Source organism: Ips typographus, linkage group LG10, assembly GCF_016097725.1.
Source record: "Ips typographus isolate SLU linkage group LG10, UJ_Ityp_2.0, whole genome shotgun sequence".
Classification (NCBI taxonomy): domain Eukaryota; kingdom Metazoa; phylum Arthropoda; class Insecta; order Coleoptera; family Curculionidae; genus Ips; species Ips typographus.
The window spans coordinates 7,023,251-7,039,797 of NC_138431.1; the positions used below are offsets into that span (position 1 = coordinate 7,023,251).

At 36.8% G+C, this 16,547-nt stretch overlaps 3 protein-coding genes across 9 annotated transcripts in view; 2 read left to right on the top strand and 1 right to left on the bottom strand.

Moving 5' to 3' along the window:
- Positions 1 to 8,783, top strand: part of LOC145734923 (uncharacterized) — a 22,796-nt gene extending 14,013 nt beyond the window's left edge. Inside the window, exons 2-4 of the mRNA XM_081988596.1 lie at positions 3,394 to 3,544; positions 3,597 to 3,936; positions 4,061 to 8,783. Coding sequence (XP_081844722.1) covers positions 3,394 to 3,544; positions 3,597 to 3,936; positions 4,061 to 4,948 — 1,379 coding nt within the window. The 3' untranslated portion in view covers positions 4,949 to 8,783. The remainder of the gene's footprint in view (positions 1 to 3,393; positions 3,545 to 3,596; positions 3,937 to 4,060) is intronic.
- Positions 1 to 16,547, bottom strand: part of Zip48C (Zinc/iron regulated transporter-related protein 48C) — a 35,858-nt gene that overhangs the window by 7,763 nt on the left and 11,548 nt on the right. For both annotated transcript variants that reach the window (XM_081988608.1, XM_081988609.1), the window contains exon 5: positions 297 to 395. In XM_081988608.1, coding sequence (XP_081844734.1) covers positions 297 to 395 — 99 coding nt within the window. The remainder of the gene's footprint in view (positions 1 to 296; positions 396 to 16,547) is intronic.
- On the top strand, positions 8,678 to 14,832 carry LOC145734922 (excitatory amino acid transporter 3-like). Of its 6 annotated transcripts, none has more exons than XM_081988592.1 (10): positions 8,678 to 8,839; positions 12,480 to 12,554; positions 12,615 to 12,891; positions 12,941 to 13,157; positions 13,211 to 13,253; positions 13,310 to 13,349; positions 13,406 to 13,648; positions 13,703 to 13,874; positions 14,166 to 14,495; positions 14,550 to 14,832. In XM_081988592.1, exons 3-10 carry the CDS (start codon positions 12,639 to 12,641, stop codon positions 14,731 to 14,733), a joined length of 1,482 nt encoding a protein of 493 aa, XP_081844718.1. In that variant the 5' UTR covers positions 8,678 to 8,839; positions 12,480 to 12,554; positions 12,615 to 12,638; the 3' UTR covers positions 14,734 to 14,832. The 6 variants fall into 6 exon arrangements, with proteins under 6 accessions (XP_081844718.1, XP_081844717.1, XP_081844721.1 ...); XM_081988594.1 differs by lacking the exon at positions 8,678 to 8,839 and adding an exon at positions 9,170 to 9,243; XM_081988593.1 differs by lacking the exon at positions 8,678 to 8,839 and adding an exon at positions 10,055 to 10,130.

Genomic DNA, 16,547 nt, shown 5'->3' on the forward strand with positions numbered 1-16,547 from the left:
AGGTCTTGTGATAATCGATTTTAGTTTTTTCACAATCCATCAAGAACTGCCTCATAATCAAGCCAATTATGCAGAAGAGAAAAAAATCGTTAATAGATCATTTAGAATTCTCCAAAAGATTAGAAAATGCACATCAAGTAGTATTATCGTGAATCTCAGAACAGTGGGTGGTTTGGTAATTGGTCAAAAAAAAGCAACAAACTGAAAACTGCTTGCTGGGATAAACACTTCAATAGTTTTGTAAAGCAACTTATACAGTTAATCACATCTTGCGGCAGAAAATCCACAAAACTTACCACAAACTCTTCCAAACGGAAAATCCAGCAGCGTGTAGAGGCAAGCTGACTGCAAGGCCTTCCGGAAAGTTTTGAATACCAATCCCGAGAGCCAGGTTCCTAAAACAAAAAAACAAAATTGAATTTAACATAATTAACCGTCCTGGTTCCGTTAATGCGAATTTTTCGGGCTGCACTAAAAATTGCGTGGGGCTCGCGCAATGAGGAAGGACTCACTTCCTCAGGAAGCAAGTTTAACCGCAACATCCTCGCCGTCGACCGTAGGCCATTAAATGCTATTTTAATTTTTTTCGATAAAAGAGCAGGTCGAACGACGGGAAAGAATGTGTGGGAAAATATCGACCGATTAATTAGTGACAAATCGTGTAACAAAAGTATTCAATCCAGTTAGATACGGCATGCGGTTTCTCCACGGGGCTCCGCTGCTGTCACCTGAACTAAACAAATACAATTATAATTATGGTCGCCATTTAAATTAAATCCACATCGTTATTTTACGCCATTTAAACCTATAAATTATAGGTGCCGAAATACTTCTATTCATTTTAGTTTCTAACGAGGGTTAACGAGCTTCTAGTGTGGGCGCTCGTTATAGTTTACTTAGTCCAAGAGATTTTGCGCCATTGTGGTAGAAAATCGTTGAATTTGAATAATTGTTTGAGTTCAGTTGGAAATTACTTGCTAATTGTCCAGAAATTTTGAAAGAAAACTGACTGATTCTTATTAAAACCCATAAATTTTCTAGAAGAATCAGTTTTTCTGGGAGTCAGAAAAGAAGAGGAAAAAATGTGCTGAAATGCTTATCCATTCTGAATTGTCAGTCACGTGACATGGAAAATGTTGGTTCTGTTAGTCTTCTTTTGAAATTAGCCAGCTCAATCATTTCAAACTAGTTTTCCAGTCTTAGTTTTTTAAAATTGAGACAACTCAATTTTTTTCTCCGAATATGTTGGTCTTTGGAATTTTTCGGCAATTAACTAGCTGAAGTGTTTCTTTAAAGTCCACTTTTCTTTTCTAAAGTTCATAAAACTTTTTTCTAAAAATATGATGATCATACTAGTTCTAGAGAAAAATTGACTTCTCTTCACTTCAAAAAAGTGGAAGAATAGGTAGAAAAGATTGCCTAAGAAGACTATCTAAACCAACATTTTTTTAGAGAAGAATTAAATTACAAATCACGTGACTGACAATTTAGATTCGATAAATAATTTTTAATTTTTAACCAAATTTGCACCTAATTCAAAAATTAAAGCAGTACCTTAAGCTCACGCACTAGTGCACAATATATTCCTAACTCGAGTACACCGGCTAATTGTAAAAAAAGACATTAGTAGAAAATGTTGTAGGAAAACCAACAAACCCCACTTAATTCTGGGTTTCCGGTGAGTTTTAATTTGGATTTTTAAAATGAATTAAATTTCTAAGTTAAGAAATTTTTTAGTACGCGCGACCGTTCTTTTATTGTTATAAAGATGGGAAACGTTCTCACAATTTCTCAATTTAGGCTCGTTTACAACAAATTAAACTAATTCATAGACATAACAAGTACAGTAGTAAAAAATGCACCAATAGGGCAGTTTATTTTAATTAAAAATGTCAGTCACTCTAACCCCTGAAATTTGGATTTTTTTTATCTTAAAGTAGGATGTTTGGGAATAAAGTTTTCCCAATTAACTCGTACAGACTTAAAATTGACACTAACTATAAAAAGGGGGGTCACCAGTTTGAACTGAAAAAGTAAAGTTATTCAGTAAATAGTTTATAAATAGACGTAGTTCTAGGAACGGCAGTCAAAGAACAATTCCCTTATGCAAATGACACGACCACGTTAATATCCTGTTGCATATTTTCACACAGTTATTCCCGTTTCTGCGGACCTAAATTTACGACCAGTGGCGCACGTACACGCTGTCATGATGTTGTCACTGGATTTCCGGTGATTGTAGAGATGTAGGTAAAAATAGGCAAGTAACGCCACTGTTCCCGAAACGATAATAATAAGTGTCCTATGCAACTGTAGTTTTATGTACCTGCGTACGCGACTTTTTCCTAGAACGGGCATTTTACGGAAATTTGATAATAGTACATAGTTGCACGTCTCGTTACTAGAAACGCCGTAAAAATTATTTATAGACAGTTTAGACCGGAATAATGGCCGCTCGTTCAGGATGATCCCTTCGGGAAATTAATTATGCGGTAGCCACGCAAGAAACGTCGTAAAATTGATTAAAATTCCTTCGTCAACGGCTTAATGCGCAAAGAATTATCCAACTTTGCTGTGACTAGAGTGAACGAAGTTATTGCAGTTTTTTTGTCAAGTCTGGCAATAACACCCCATTTAGAGCACTGACGTCATTGTATACACCACTAAACATATGAGAAAACTATGCAAATAGGGTGCATTTTCGCTTGCCATTACTTTGAGCTTTCAATGGGAAATTTGTTTACTATTCCAGTTTATATGAAACCACTTTCGACCTTATTAACTAAGCTGAAAGCTGCTTTTTTGACTAACCTATACTTGAGAGTTAGACAAATGTTTACTACTCCCATTAGTTTTGAAAGATTTTTTTTACTCTTTTAAATTAATTTATTCCAACCTTTCTGTCTTCACTGTGTAATATCATTACCATTACACCACGACAATAAGGCGAATGCGCCACTTTCACTTTCAATTCTGAACACTTGTAATACTAACCAATTATCCAAAATGATGGATTTTCCTGAAAACTTTCTCCGTCCAATCCGTCTCAAGTACATAAAACACCGAAACTACTCAAAGACTAATAAGTTTTTAATGTTTCTTTCGCCACTTTGTCGACAACACCCAAAATGCACCCGGTGCTTTTCCTGACATTGTTAATAACAATTCCAAAAGTCTACCCAATGGAAAACAAAGCGTTAAATGGTTTTCTTAAAGAAATTCTTCAAGTAAGACTGGTTCGAAACTGGCTTCTCGATCCAACCGACTTTGTTCAAGAGTTTCATAAAAGTGGCATACCAACAATTATTTTAAATGATTTTGAAATTATTGATCATCCAGAACTGTCCAACGACTTGAATGTGTGTTTTATGTTTGTTCAAAACTCTTTTCCAGACATTTCCAAGTTGTGGAAGAAGAGGTTAATCCACATCATTGTAGGAGATTTCAAGACTGAAGACGTGAAACAATTTTCTGAGTACGTTTTCCAGAATTATTGGATGACTCACTTGAGTTTCACTAACCTGAGTTTTACTCAGGTCTGGAGGTTTGCTGTTTCAGAATTGTTGTTAAAGTGTTTGTAAATACATTTTTAACAGGTATAACGTTTTCACAAAATCTTTACTGGAAGACTCCACCCCCAGACTGGTTTTCCAAAGCTTCACTACTAATATGGCGCTGCATCCCTTGAAAGTGGTTATGTTTGAAAATATTGCCTCTATATGGAACGGAAATCGGTTTATAGGCAGGGACGGACAGATGCTTTCTGAAGTGATAAAAAGTCTAAACGCCACTCCAGTTTACGTTAAAACTCACCAAGGAAACTTTGGAACTGTACTGCCTAACAAGACTCTTACCGGGATTTTGGGGTTTTTAAGCAATCAAAAAGCAGATTTAAGCATGAATACTAGGATTCTACTTGGAGACGCTGGACAATACGTAAGTCCAGTTATGTTTTATGATAAAAAGTGTACGCAGTCAAGGATGGCTGAATAGGAATGTGACGTCATAGCGGATGCCCATACAATTCACTCTTAAGTCTAATTTAAGTTATAAATTGCAGGTGGATTTTACCTACCCTCACGATCAAGACAAAATAATACTAGCTCTACCTATAGAATATGTCAGCCGGGATCAAGCCACCCTTCAAGTACTACCCATTTGGCAACAATGTATATCTTTCAGTGTTGCCATATTATTTGCCATCTATTTAAAGTGCACCACACGACTACCGTTAAGTGGCGTCTTAATGTTATCAGTTCAACTGTTTCTAGGGAGTGGGGTACAATTGGCTTCATTCAAATCTTCCAGAATAGTTCTGATGTCGGTGTTAGTCTACTTTTTCTACCAAACCACATTGTACCAATCAAACTTGGCCAGCGTTCTGTCATTAGGCATAACAAAGCCCCAATTGGAGACAATTCAACAAGTTTCAGAAACGTCATTGACATTTCTAGCCCACAATGTGACGTTTTACCCTTTAAAAATGGTGAAACACAGTACGGACACCCAATCAGTGCTCGATGTCCTGTCCAGAACAACATTTATCCCTTCAGCTCATTTCAATGAAACCTTACTAAAGTGCCCTTCGTCAATTGGACTAATCTCGGTCAGTCGAGTGTTTGACAATTTTGCTGATCATATCAAAGACGAGAATGGTTACAAGAAGAAATGCTACTACAAAGTAAAGGAGTATTTTACGTCAGTAAAACAGACATTTTCCTTAACCAAAGGGTTACCCTTGTTAAGCACAATTAACAAAATTATACGAGCCATCATAGAAGCTGGTTTGCAAAACCACTGGGAACAGATGTATTGGTTTTCTTATGAAGATAGAAAAGTCAACTCACCAATCAAGGGGTCGTTGAAGGAATTGGAATGGATATTTATTGGTTTGGTGATTGGTTTGATGGTGTCCACTGGGGTGTTCTTATATGAGTTAAAAGCTTAATTAAGCATAATTGTTAATTCTAAGGTTGAGTTTCTAAACACCCTGTATGTTAAAGAGCTTTCTGTCCTTGACAAACTTCCATACGCGCAAAACCTTTTTCCCGTCCATAATTCGACTTTAATGTCACTTTAACAACTCACTCGGTTTATTTAAAATATTCATAACGTTGCATTAACATAAAAGTTCAAGTTATTACTCACTGGTGCTGTTTTAAATAAACATGCATAACATGATATAGGCAGCTATTAAGAATTTTATTATACTAAGCATGGTAGGAGCCCTCAAAGTCACCGATGTCACGACTTGTGTGTTTGTTTCTTAAGAAAATTGACTCAATGAATGTGAATGCTCAAGGAAAATCGGCAAACTGGAAGCTGCTATTTTGACCAATCACAACTACACACTGTGATTTACCCCAAATACTGCACATGACTTGATGGATGGCAGTCATAAAAGTGTATTTTCAAAATTGGGGGCTTGTTTTCCTGGTTGAAACGACTTGAAAGTTTCACGTGTAAAACAGTCTCGTAGCGTTTTCTCGTCCACAATACATCGGTGCAATAATGCATGTCGACATATCGTTACCAGTGAATACTCCCACAACGCGATATTACCGGTAATAGGTGTGTGAATATCTGCAAGACAAACTTCTCAGTAACGGAATTTTCGTTTTTTTAAAGATCGTTACGCAGCAATTAAAATCAATAGCAAAGGTCAGGACCTGTTCAATCTGATGTACAATGTATACAAGGTGGACCATTCTTTTGTATTTGTACAGGGGTGGCACGTGCGGGAGTCGGTCGACGACCGTGAATGTCATTCTATTATAACTGTCCGCGATCCGGCCGATTCTGGGAAGCGACGGCCGCATTCTTGGCATACCACCAGGTCGATGGAGCTCCGGCCGACTCGTCTCTTTTATACCATAGAATCGTGCGTTTTCCGACCAATAGAATCAGCCGAGTTCGAATCCTCCAAAAACGCTTTCTCCCGGTTTTTGGGACCACCAAACACGGCCCGGCCGTAGTCAGACAAGAAAGAACGCGAGAAAAACGCGCTTCGACTCAAAAGAAAACCGACATCCAATTACAATTCAAAAATTATAACGGAAGTGATCGTCTTTAAGCCCGAAACGTGCAAGAATGCTGCGAGCAAACACTGAGAACCACAAGGATGAACGCAATTTTCACCACTGGCCAGTACCACTAAGTATCAAGTCGACATTTTAAATATTGACCCTCCAAATTATTAGCAAAATAGCTGTTGCAAGCACCCTGTAGATTTTTAGGATGACTTCACAAATGTCAAATATTTAATGACAGTCTGAATAATAAATGGAAAATGGATATTTGGTTGCCACCAGAGATAGAAATAATTTTTTGATTAACGCAAAAAATTATGTGACCCGTTTTACTACATTTCGTTTTTACATCTGAGTCATTTAATAGCAGATCATGTGGTATCTGGTAATTTTTTAACAGAAGAATCACATGATTGGCAGATGAATATCGTTTTAGAGCGTGCTTTAAGTTTTTAACTGTAAAAAATTCTAACCAAATTAAACGCAGTTAATTGTAAATTTCGAGTTTTGTTCTAAAACTCTAAAATACATATAGTTTACTGCATCTTAATCCCGGAATAAAATTACTTAGTTGTAAGAATAATTATTTGCGCAGCTAGGGAGGAAAGTGAAACTTTTGCTCCCGCGAATCATTTTCGCTTTCCGGAGGGCTTTCACTCAAAGTTTTAAAATCAGCTGTCAAAAGTGACGTTTATATATTTCTTGTTTCTTTCTGTCTTCTTTCTACCTTTCTCTTGACAACTCTCTTCCCTCGTTTCAAGAATACATACCCTAGTGGCACTTTTCATCTCTCAAATGAGGGAGGAAAATTTTATTTTCTCTAGGGGTCATAGAAAAACTATTTTTACTTCAGGGAAGGAGACAATTCCTAATTTTAGTTTTTTTTAGTACAGTTCATATTTTAAGGTTTTAGAAATATTACGACTACTTTATTACATTATTGTATCATTTTTGTTTTAGGGCGTTTTATATTAGTAAAGGTTTTGATGAATCCACTAACAATGAGATATGCAAATGTTGGCTTAATCAACCATATTAAACATGATTGTACTAACATAAAATCTCCACAAGACTTTCACTTTGTTTAAAGTTTTATAGCTTAATTCTATTAACTTGTAATGAATGCATAGAACACCCTGTACAAGGACCGATTAATTTTGCTGAATTTTTTAATTAACAAGCGTCCATAACAGCACGCAGACCACAAAAAATGGGTGTGTGGTTTATTTAACTGAAAGGAATCAACAACCTAACCCACAAAGCACCAGAACAGCGTTCACTACTAGAAAGTGTGTAAGTAATGTTTCAATTTTACTCTAATTTGTTAATAATTGCATAAAAAAGTCCTTTTATTGTAAAACCGTTCAGTTTGCAATGTATTTATTAAAGACCAATTTCCAAGGTAAGGTTGTTCTTGGTGCGTTTTTCCCTTCAAGTTTCCCGTTAATTAAGCCACATTTTTTCAAGCGATGAGTGAAAAATTCGTGCAGACTGTTGATCCCACGTTCATTTACTACTTTAAAGCATTAATATTTATGTAGGACAATTAAAAAGCGTGCCAAATGCCCAAGCGTAAATTAATTTTGATGTACAGCTGCAAAACTATGGTAAACTAACTGGAAGGTAACTGGATTAGTGTAAACCAAGATCTAAGAAGTGCTTATTTGCCTGACATAGTAAAAATGTCAATGGATAGTCAATAAAATGGGGTTAAGTCTGAAATGTCGAAATTTGTTTTTTGGTACAGTAGGTAAAGTAGGTTTTTTGGTAATTTACAGGACTTCTAAATTCAAATTGACAGTTTTGCCGCGTGTATGACGTAGACGACTTCCAGCAGTATTATTGGCTGTGGCTCTGTGATGGTTGACAGCATATCTTCCGATCAGCTGATTTATAACCTCAAAGTCGAGTCACGTCTGAAGTCCGCAGAGTGCAATGTTGCCAAATAACACGTTTAGTAGCACGACAGGACATTTCTTTTTATTTCACAGAACAAAAAGTAATTTGATGCTAATTTGACATCCAATTAGTCTAGTGATTGTTAGGAACTTAAAGCCTAGCAAAGGCGGATGATTAAGTGGCTCCTAGCACCTAATTGATTGAAAACCGTGTATGTCATATCTAGCAGGCATTTTAAATGTTACTTTGAAATTTGAATCTTTTTGTTTAACATTTCCTTTCTAAATTTTCTATCCTACAGAAAAGTGTTGCAAGACATACAGTGACATTTTGTTTCATAACTCACAAACTGGCAATACTTGGTCACGTGACTGGTTAGGCCAATAGGTAACTTTTTCCAACTTATATGTTGAGCAATATTATATACTGGGTGGTTCACCATAAAAAGTGTTTTACCAATGGGAAGATTTAAAATTTTGGGTTGAGGTTTAGATGATTTCTATTGAAGCAACAGAGGAACACCCTGTAGATGTGACCGTGTATAGAAATTTTGAAAGTGACTTTAACCTTTTTGTGGCCCATCACATTTCCGCCATCATAATTAATAATAATTCATAATTAAACATCCTCATTCGTACAAATTCGGTGATGATCCGAAGCGTTTAATGCGAGTACCAGAATATTTTAATTATTCTGTTTCATATCGCGGACAGTACCCGAAAGTTTTGCAATCTTCAATCTCGAACAAACTGGTACTGCATGAAGCTGGTTTACTGAAAACCACTGCAGAAAACGCATTCATTCTGTACCATAACCTCAACGGTGAAAGTACTGTTATTATACTGTGAGATTCAAGAAAGAAGAGTGTGAGAGAAGAAAATAGATTTTTAGTGTCCGAGTGTTTCGAGCAAGTAAGTACCAGTTCTTAAAGATACTGCCAGTCTGTATAGTTCCCCCACCAACAGGCTTTGCAGGCGCAGGTGGTACTGGTTAATTTTCCCCCAAAAAAAGGAAAATTCACGTTTTAAACGCACATAATTTCCCTAAAAACCAGTTCAAACCGCCAAGCCTGTTTATTGCATTAAAGTGAAGAAATAAAGCAATAATTCATTTATCTTTGTGGAATAATGATATCCAATAAAATTAACGACTGTCAGACAGTGATTAATTGCTCTGTGCCAGTTTTAAATCAGAAACAATTGCAGAAGCATCTAAGATTGTTTCAAACTCAAAGTGCAGACAGAAAGTATTTAAATCCATAACCTCAAAGTAAATAGAACACCATTTAATAGAGTGTCTGAGTAAATACAATCAGGTAAATTTAGTATACAGTAAGAGAAGATGAAATAGATGTTTTTTTTAAGTTAGAAATTGATAAATTATTAATTTTAATTGTAGAACTGCAATAAAGTCCAAAATCGTTTACAATTGTAACGTCAAGTTTTTTTCCTTAACAGTTTGTTTCATTTTTTTTTTTCGAACACCCTATATACTGAACTTAAATTTATTAACTGTGAATAAGGTCTAAAATCGTTTCGAACTAATTTTGATTGTAGTGGCAAACCGCATTAAAATGCCCTAATACATTCATGCCATTTTCGACCTTACACAAAATATTACATATCATCCAAAGCAAATCCTATCATAACCTGTAACTTCCTGATGCTGTAACGGTTGTCTGAGGATGAATGAACTGAATAAAACGTCGTTTTAAACAAAAACCTATTTAAGAAATAATATCTCAATTAACTCAACAGGTCGGCGAAGACATTATTACGAAACGGTCGATAAATTTGATCGATCCATTAACGGCTGGGAATATTTCCCAGTGCGCTTGAGAACGTCGTTAGGAATGTGGCATCTATCGATATCAGTAATGTTGGTTTTTAATTAAATAATTTCACTAAAAAAAAAACTTCTTGACGTGGAAAAATCAACCTTCATTTTTTTTACTGGGTCAATACCAAACTTAGAAAAAAACATTCAAAACTGATTTGCATTGCAAAACAATAGTTTGTTAACTTAATCCAAAACGAGTTAGATCAGCGGCGCGCGCGTATTAGTGAAAAACAACTTTATGTAAATTGTTATGTTGGGTTTGCAACGATTTTATAAGTTACACGTTATAGCGACTTAGGCTAGTAAACACAACAGGTTTTTTTAGGTTAAGTGGTTGTGAGTGAAAAAATGTCTGGAAACGAGGTATGTTGATAATAGTTTACCAAAAAAACCCTTAAAGTCATTGAATGTATTTGACATGTCGCTTTCACTTTTCCATCAAGGTTCGTTTACTGAAATAGGTGTTTTGCTTCATGATGGTTTTGGTGCTGTAACCATTTTTGTTTACCTCATTTTTTCAACATTTTCAGTACCACTTCTTGTAGGATAAAAATCAAGATTTAACTGGTTCCTACTGGTAACGGTTGCCAGTACAGTACATGTCTATTCAAATCAGTTATTGTTCGAGTACTAATAATTCTATGGTAACCGTTAAAGTGACCAAAAGTGTGTGTTACTGTTGTTAGGACAATCAATTTAAGGTAAATTCAAAAATTCTTTCTGCTATCCAAAATGGGTAAACTACAGCAAAAATCAAAGTAGCATGAAATGACGTAAGTAATGTAACCAATACGTCATCCTAGTTTACTTTGATTTTTACCATAACTACTTAGTGTGTGCTGGTTGGAATGTGCCTTGAGAAAATAACAACTGAACAATTTCTGTTACGTCATCTGACAGTCACGTGACATCATTGCCATTTTGAAACCAATAAGCATGGGACTCACTTATAATGTGTACAGGGTTGGTCCGTATATTCAGTCACTTCATTCAATTCAGAGACCACGACAAAAGTGAAAAAAATACAAAGTTGACAAATTTTTAAAGGAACATCTTGTATATTTTTGTGATGAGTTGATAGACCTTTTCCTCCTGATTCCAAAAATATATAATAAGTTGACATTTAGGGTTTAGCCGTTTTCGAATTATTAGCATTTAAAAATTGTGATTTTACAAAGTGACTAAACGTCATCAGTTTTCTAGTTGATGATCGATCCAGTATGCAGAGCAAAATTTGACGTAACTTTGACGTAGTTTAACAAAACAATATATTGATCAACTGTCAAAATACGTCATCGTGACGTTCGGTCCCTTAATGACGGAAAATTTCAACTTCTGTAAATTAGAGCAGGGAAAAGTTAAATGTAAAAACACGTCACGTCCAATTGTGACAATTCAATTTTGCAGCTGGCAACACTGTAAATTTAACTTGACACCTGTCAAAAACAGTCATGTGATCCGGAAAATGTCGTCTTTAACTTTGAAATTATCCAAATCCATGGCAACTGTGATTTTAAAACACAATAAAATCACAATGCCAATAATTTGAAAACAGCTAAACCAAATATCAATTAATTATATATTTTAAAAATTAAAACTACCAACCCATCATAAAATATACAGGGTGGATATACTGGCAAAAATAAAATCGCCTCAAGCTGTCTAAATATACAGACCAACCCTGTATATGGGACAAATTCAGCAGAATCGTTCGGCTGATACACGGTGTTCAATTAAAAATAATAGACTTTCAGAGCTGTAAACGCAACAATTTTCTGGTTAGGTTAAGGCTGAATTTAAGCTAAAATATCTCAAAAATGCTTGTAAAATCCACAACAAAATGGCCGTTAAATAACAAAAATAACAATTAGTTAAACTTTTCCTTATCTGTTACAATAATTCAATGAACAAAATTAGTTTGTTCTAATCCGTCAATCGCGAAAAACGTGCCTTAGAACCCTAAAGTGAGTATACAATAGTCGAAGTCAGATTGAATGTAGAAAAACGTTTTCGAAATCAAAATTTGTTATTCCAGTGTTAATCTCTCCGGCAAGTTCAAATGTATTGCCAATCATAATCCGATATTGGAGGATTTATTACAGTTTACGACATATTTTGACTTTTTATCATCGAAATTGGCTGAAACAATCACAAAACAAATTTCTACTATACAAGGGGGTTATTAAACTGTAAAAGTCCTTTGAAAGTCTTGCGGTTCAATTCAATTATAATAACTTAAAAATTATTATTCTAGTTAATTGGTTATATTTTATGTGTGTCGTCACTCAGGATGTATGTTAATCTAATTAGCTTTGACGTATTTAGGTTAGTAAATTCCCCAAGGGACTTAGGGGAGAAACATTAGTATTCACCATAAGTTAATTAAGCAAAAGTAGCAACCCTATATAGTTCAGTTCTAGAGCATTAAAAAGTCAAAGTTTTTCAAATCGGTCAAAAACCAATTTAACAGAATAACCAAAAAATTTTGTTATGGTTAAGCTTTATCTGCATAAGTTCGGATAAAACCGGTTTAACATTTGATTTTGAATAAATGGAAGGAAATGTCCGCACAGTCACAAGACCCAAAACCTATTTATTATTCTCAATTGTCCGTTTAAACATTTTAAATTAAGCGCGGACAAGGATATGGCGACATTGAAACACATATTAATTAACGCCTCGAATTAATTAGGCCTGTTTTAATTCGTACAGGCCGAATTAACTGAAGAATAGTTCCACAACTAACCACTACGCTCCACTAACTCTCAATCAACCTAACCTTATTTGGTAAGACTATAATAATTAAATTCGTCCGGGGATGAGTGTAGAGAAAAAGTTAAATTGCAGCCTGAACTTCAGCCTTTGGCTGCCATGCATCACAACTTTGAAGTGACCGAGGACAAGTCGCCGCCTCAAGGCAGTAAGACTGTGAGGTTCTTAAAAGCCAACGCCCTCACCCTCCTCACCGTAGCCGGAGTTGTCCTAGGCGGAGGTTTAGGTTTCATCCTCAAATCTTCAAAGGAGACATGGACCGCCCGCGAAATCATGTACGTGGGCTTTATCGGGGAGATCTTCTTGAAAATGCTCAAATCGTTGATCATTCCGTTGATTGTTGCCTGTTTAGGTAAGTTCATGCGTTAATGTTGAATGGTGGAAGGTAATTCTGGTGGTAGTTTCGGCTATTTGCAGCTTAGATCTGTCCCTGTCCAGGAAGGTTGCCTACAGAGCGATAGCCTATTATTTGACAACGACTTTTGCTTCGGTTGTTCTGGGGATAATCGTGGTGATTACCATCAGGCCTGGAGTAGGTAGGACTGTTAGTGGTAGTGGTTCTGAGAGTTTACCAGAAAGAAATACCACCACTACGGACACACTGTTGGATCTTGTCAGGTAATTCTCTCAACAGTTTAAATGTTTTAAAAAGTGAAAAATCTTTTTCACAGGAGCATGTTTCCACCCAACCTGGTGGAGGCTACCATGTTCCAGGTAAGTTTCCTCCTTCCAACGCATTTTTTTTTTAACATTTTGTTGTTAATTTATAGTATCACACTTCATTGCATGCACACAACGACACAGACACTGGTAAGTTGTACAACAACCAACTCCGTAACATTCTCAATCAATTTGATGGCTGCCAGATGTCTACAACTACGAAATTAAGTACGTAAGCAACCAGAGCACTAACATCCTGGGATTGGTGGTTGCTTCGGTGGCCTTTGGCATCGCCCTAGGTCAGCTGGGGGACGAAACCAGAACCCTAGCCAATTTCTTCCACAGCCTATTGGCCATGATGATGAAGATCACATCGTGGGTGATCCAACTCTCCCCATTGGGTATTTTCTTCTTGGTGTGCGCCGAGATTTTGAAGATGAGCGACTTAAGTATGTTCATCATCATACGAGCGGTTTGAATGGATTAAAAAAAAAATCTTTCAGAATCGGTGATGAGCGGATTAGGAATGTACTTTCTCACTGTGATGGTAGGGCTGGGTATTCAAGGTTTTATAATACTACCATTGCTGTACTTCAGTTTGACCAGGCAGAATCCGTTTACTTATATTAAGCACTTGGGGACAGCTATTATAACAGCTTTCGGAACTGCTTCAAGGTAAATTTAGTCAATTGTATAACTTCTTTCCCTTTTCTTTACTAGTTTTTTTCTTCAGAATTGAAATAATAAAGCCATTAAACCACGTTAATATAATATCAGTTTACGATGAGACAATAATCGCAAAAGCATAGAAAACGAGCCCCACTGTTGAGTTTACCTCTTCAAGGCGCATTAAGGCCGTCATTATTACCATTGCGAGTCCAATTAACTTGTTTCCTCCGAACCACCCACCGTTGAAACGAGAAACTACCAATTAATTAGGTTTTAATGACTGTATTGTCCTTTCAGTACCGCCACTTTGCCCATAACCATTAAGTGCTTGGAGGAAAAACTGGGGATCGATCCTAGAATAGCCAGATTCACCTTGCCTATCGGGTCTACCATCAACATGGATGGGACTGCATTGTACGAAGCCGTGGCTGCCATCTTTATCGCTCAGGTCAGAGGAGTGGAATTGGGTTTAGGGAGGATCATTGCCATTAGTATCACCGCCACAGCAGCCAGTATTGGGGCAGCTGGAATACCCCAGGCTGGTTTGGTCACTATGGTGATGGTGCTGGATACTGTTGGACTACCCGCTGAAGACGTTACTCTAATCCTGGCAGTTGATTGGTTGCTGTATGTTCCCTTTTCTATCACCCCACCAACACTCCAATTTTTCTAATTTCGTAGTGACAGATTCAGAACTGCCATAAATGTGATGGGGGATGCGTTCGGGTCGGGGGTGGTGCACTATCGAAGCCAAAAGGAACTCCAGCAGCTGGATTCGACACCGGCTACACCGAGGCAAAGCTTGGTGGGCAAAAGCAATCTGACCGAATCCAACGAGAACTACCAGCAGGACCAGAACGTTTGACGACGTTATCGAACGATTATTTAGCATGCGATTTAGTTACGAAACGTTCTTCATTTTCTTTTTTTAATTGTGTTAATAAAAATTCCGAATACGCTTGAACTTGGCGTTTTATTTCTTTGTATGGTAATCGAGAGGCGGCTGCGAAAGTTGATGTCATACTCGAGGTGAACCAGCCTGGTCATCCTAGGCGGGTATTGATTGTTCCGTTAATTGTCCAACGGGACCTGTTATTAGCTCAGAGCAGTAATGTTTTAATTGGTCTTGGTCATTTTCTTAAAAACAATACTGGAAAATTACATGTGTTTCGATTCTAGTTTGGTATGACACTTATACAGCATTTGCATAAATCACAGCCACAGTTGACAGTTTCACATTGCTAAACCACTTGTGCAATAGTTGCCTAAATTATAGCAGTTGTTTGCAGTTTGTGATTGGTCAAAAAAAGCACCTTTAAGCTTGCTACTTTTTCTTGACGAATCACAAACAAAAAGCATTATCAGAAAAACTGTGTCCTTGTCCATTACCAAAAAAAAAATGTGCCAAAATGACCACAAATTTGATAAGTCTAGATATTATAGTTTAATGATCGTAAACTTAAAACCACGTTGCTTAAATGTTATTCATCAAAGTTTCCCAACACATTCCAGAAATTACAAAACTCCACTGGAAACTGAAAAGAAATGCAACCAGCAGGATATCAGAAAGTCGTGGAGAATTTTCCTTTGCCTGAAAGTTTCTCCAGGTGAAAAGTGAAAGTTACAACCTCCCCTGAGAAACTGTGCATGTATTTTCCAAGAGACAAAAAGGTATTTTTGCAACAAGAACGCAGAACAATCAACTACTACAAACCATGAAACTCGTCGAAAAACTATGGAAACTACAACTCACCTGGATGTTAGAAAACTCCGCGGAAGCAAAAGGAAAATGTTATCGTCAGGAATACAGAAATTGCAAAAGACACTCTCGATTTCCCTCTTAGAAAATCAGGGGAAAATTTAATGGAATAATACAGCAAAAGCAGAGCCACTTTTCTCCGCCCAGAACACCGCCCCCAGTATCGATCGTTCTCCATTTCCATGGAAAACAACCGCCCCCGGCAATTGCTGCTTCCCTGCTAGTCAACTTCCTGAATCCGCCAAGGTAAAACACAGTTTGAGGCAACTCCCCCCTAATTGCCCCGTTTACCTTGTAATTTCCCTTAAAGTGCGATGGAAAGGAAAATAGACCAGTCCCAGTTTTACCTTTGGAGGAAAACTAAAGTAACATCAACGTGGAGGGAATGGAGAGCTTTCCAGGGAGAAACCTGGAAAATGGAAGAAAACTTCCACGATTTTGGGAGGACGTTGTCAAGAGAGCAGAAACGCGAGAAGGTAAAGGGGGGAGGAGTTGCGTTTGTAGCTTTGGGGAGAAACGTTTATTCGGTTATGATCGGAAAAAGCGCCGGAAACAATAGCACGGAACACGGTGAAAATTATTGAAGGGCGTGAAATAAGGAACAAACTTCCGGTTTGGCGGAAACTCTATTAGGCGCACAGAAACCAACCGGAAGTGAAATGGGGAAAACGTGGAAAATCCGGTTAAAGCAATGCAATAAGCTGTAACAGGAAAAATGGATGGATTGGAAATAAGGACCAATATCCTCTGATGATTATAACCTTTTTTATTAGGTTACAATAATTTTAATTACAAGGAAAAATACCATTAAAATGTTGAGAGTGTTAAAAACACAAAACAAGTTCAATAAAGTCCAAAATTGTCTAAAATCAATTTTGATTATAACGAAAAATCCCGTTAAAATGCTATTGAGTTTCGTG

Coding starts and splice junctions, on each gene's coding strand:
- LOC145734922 (XM_081988590.1), top strand. Junction 13,158..13,210: donor ACACTGTTGGATCTTGTCAG/GTAATTCTCTCA, acceptor TCTTTTTCACAG/GAGCATGTTTCCACCCAACC. Junction 13,875..14,165: donor GCTTTCGGAACTGCTTCAAG/GTAAATTTAGTC, acceptor TTGTCCTTTCAG/TACCGCCACTTTGCCCATAA.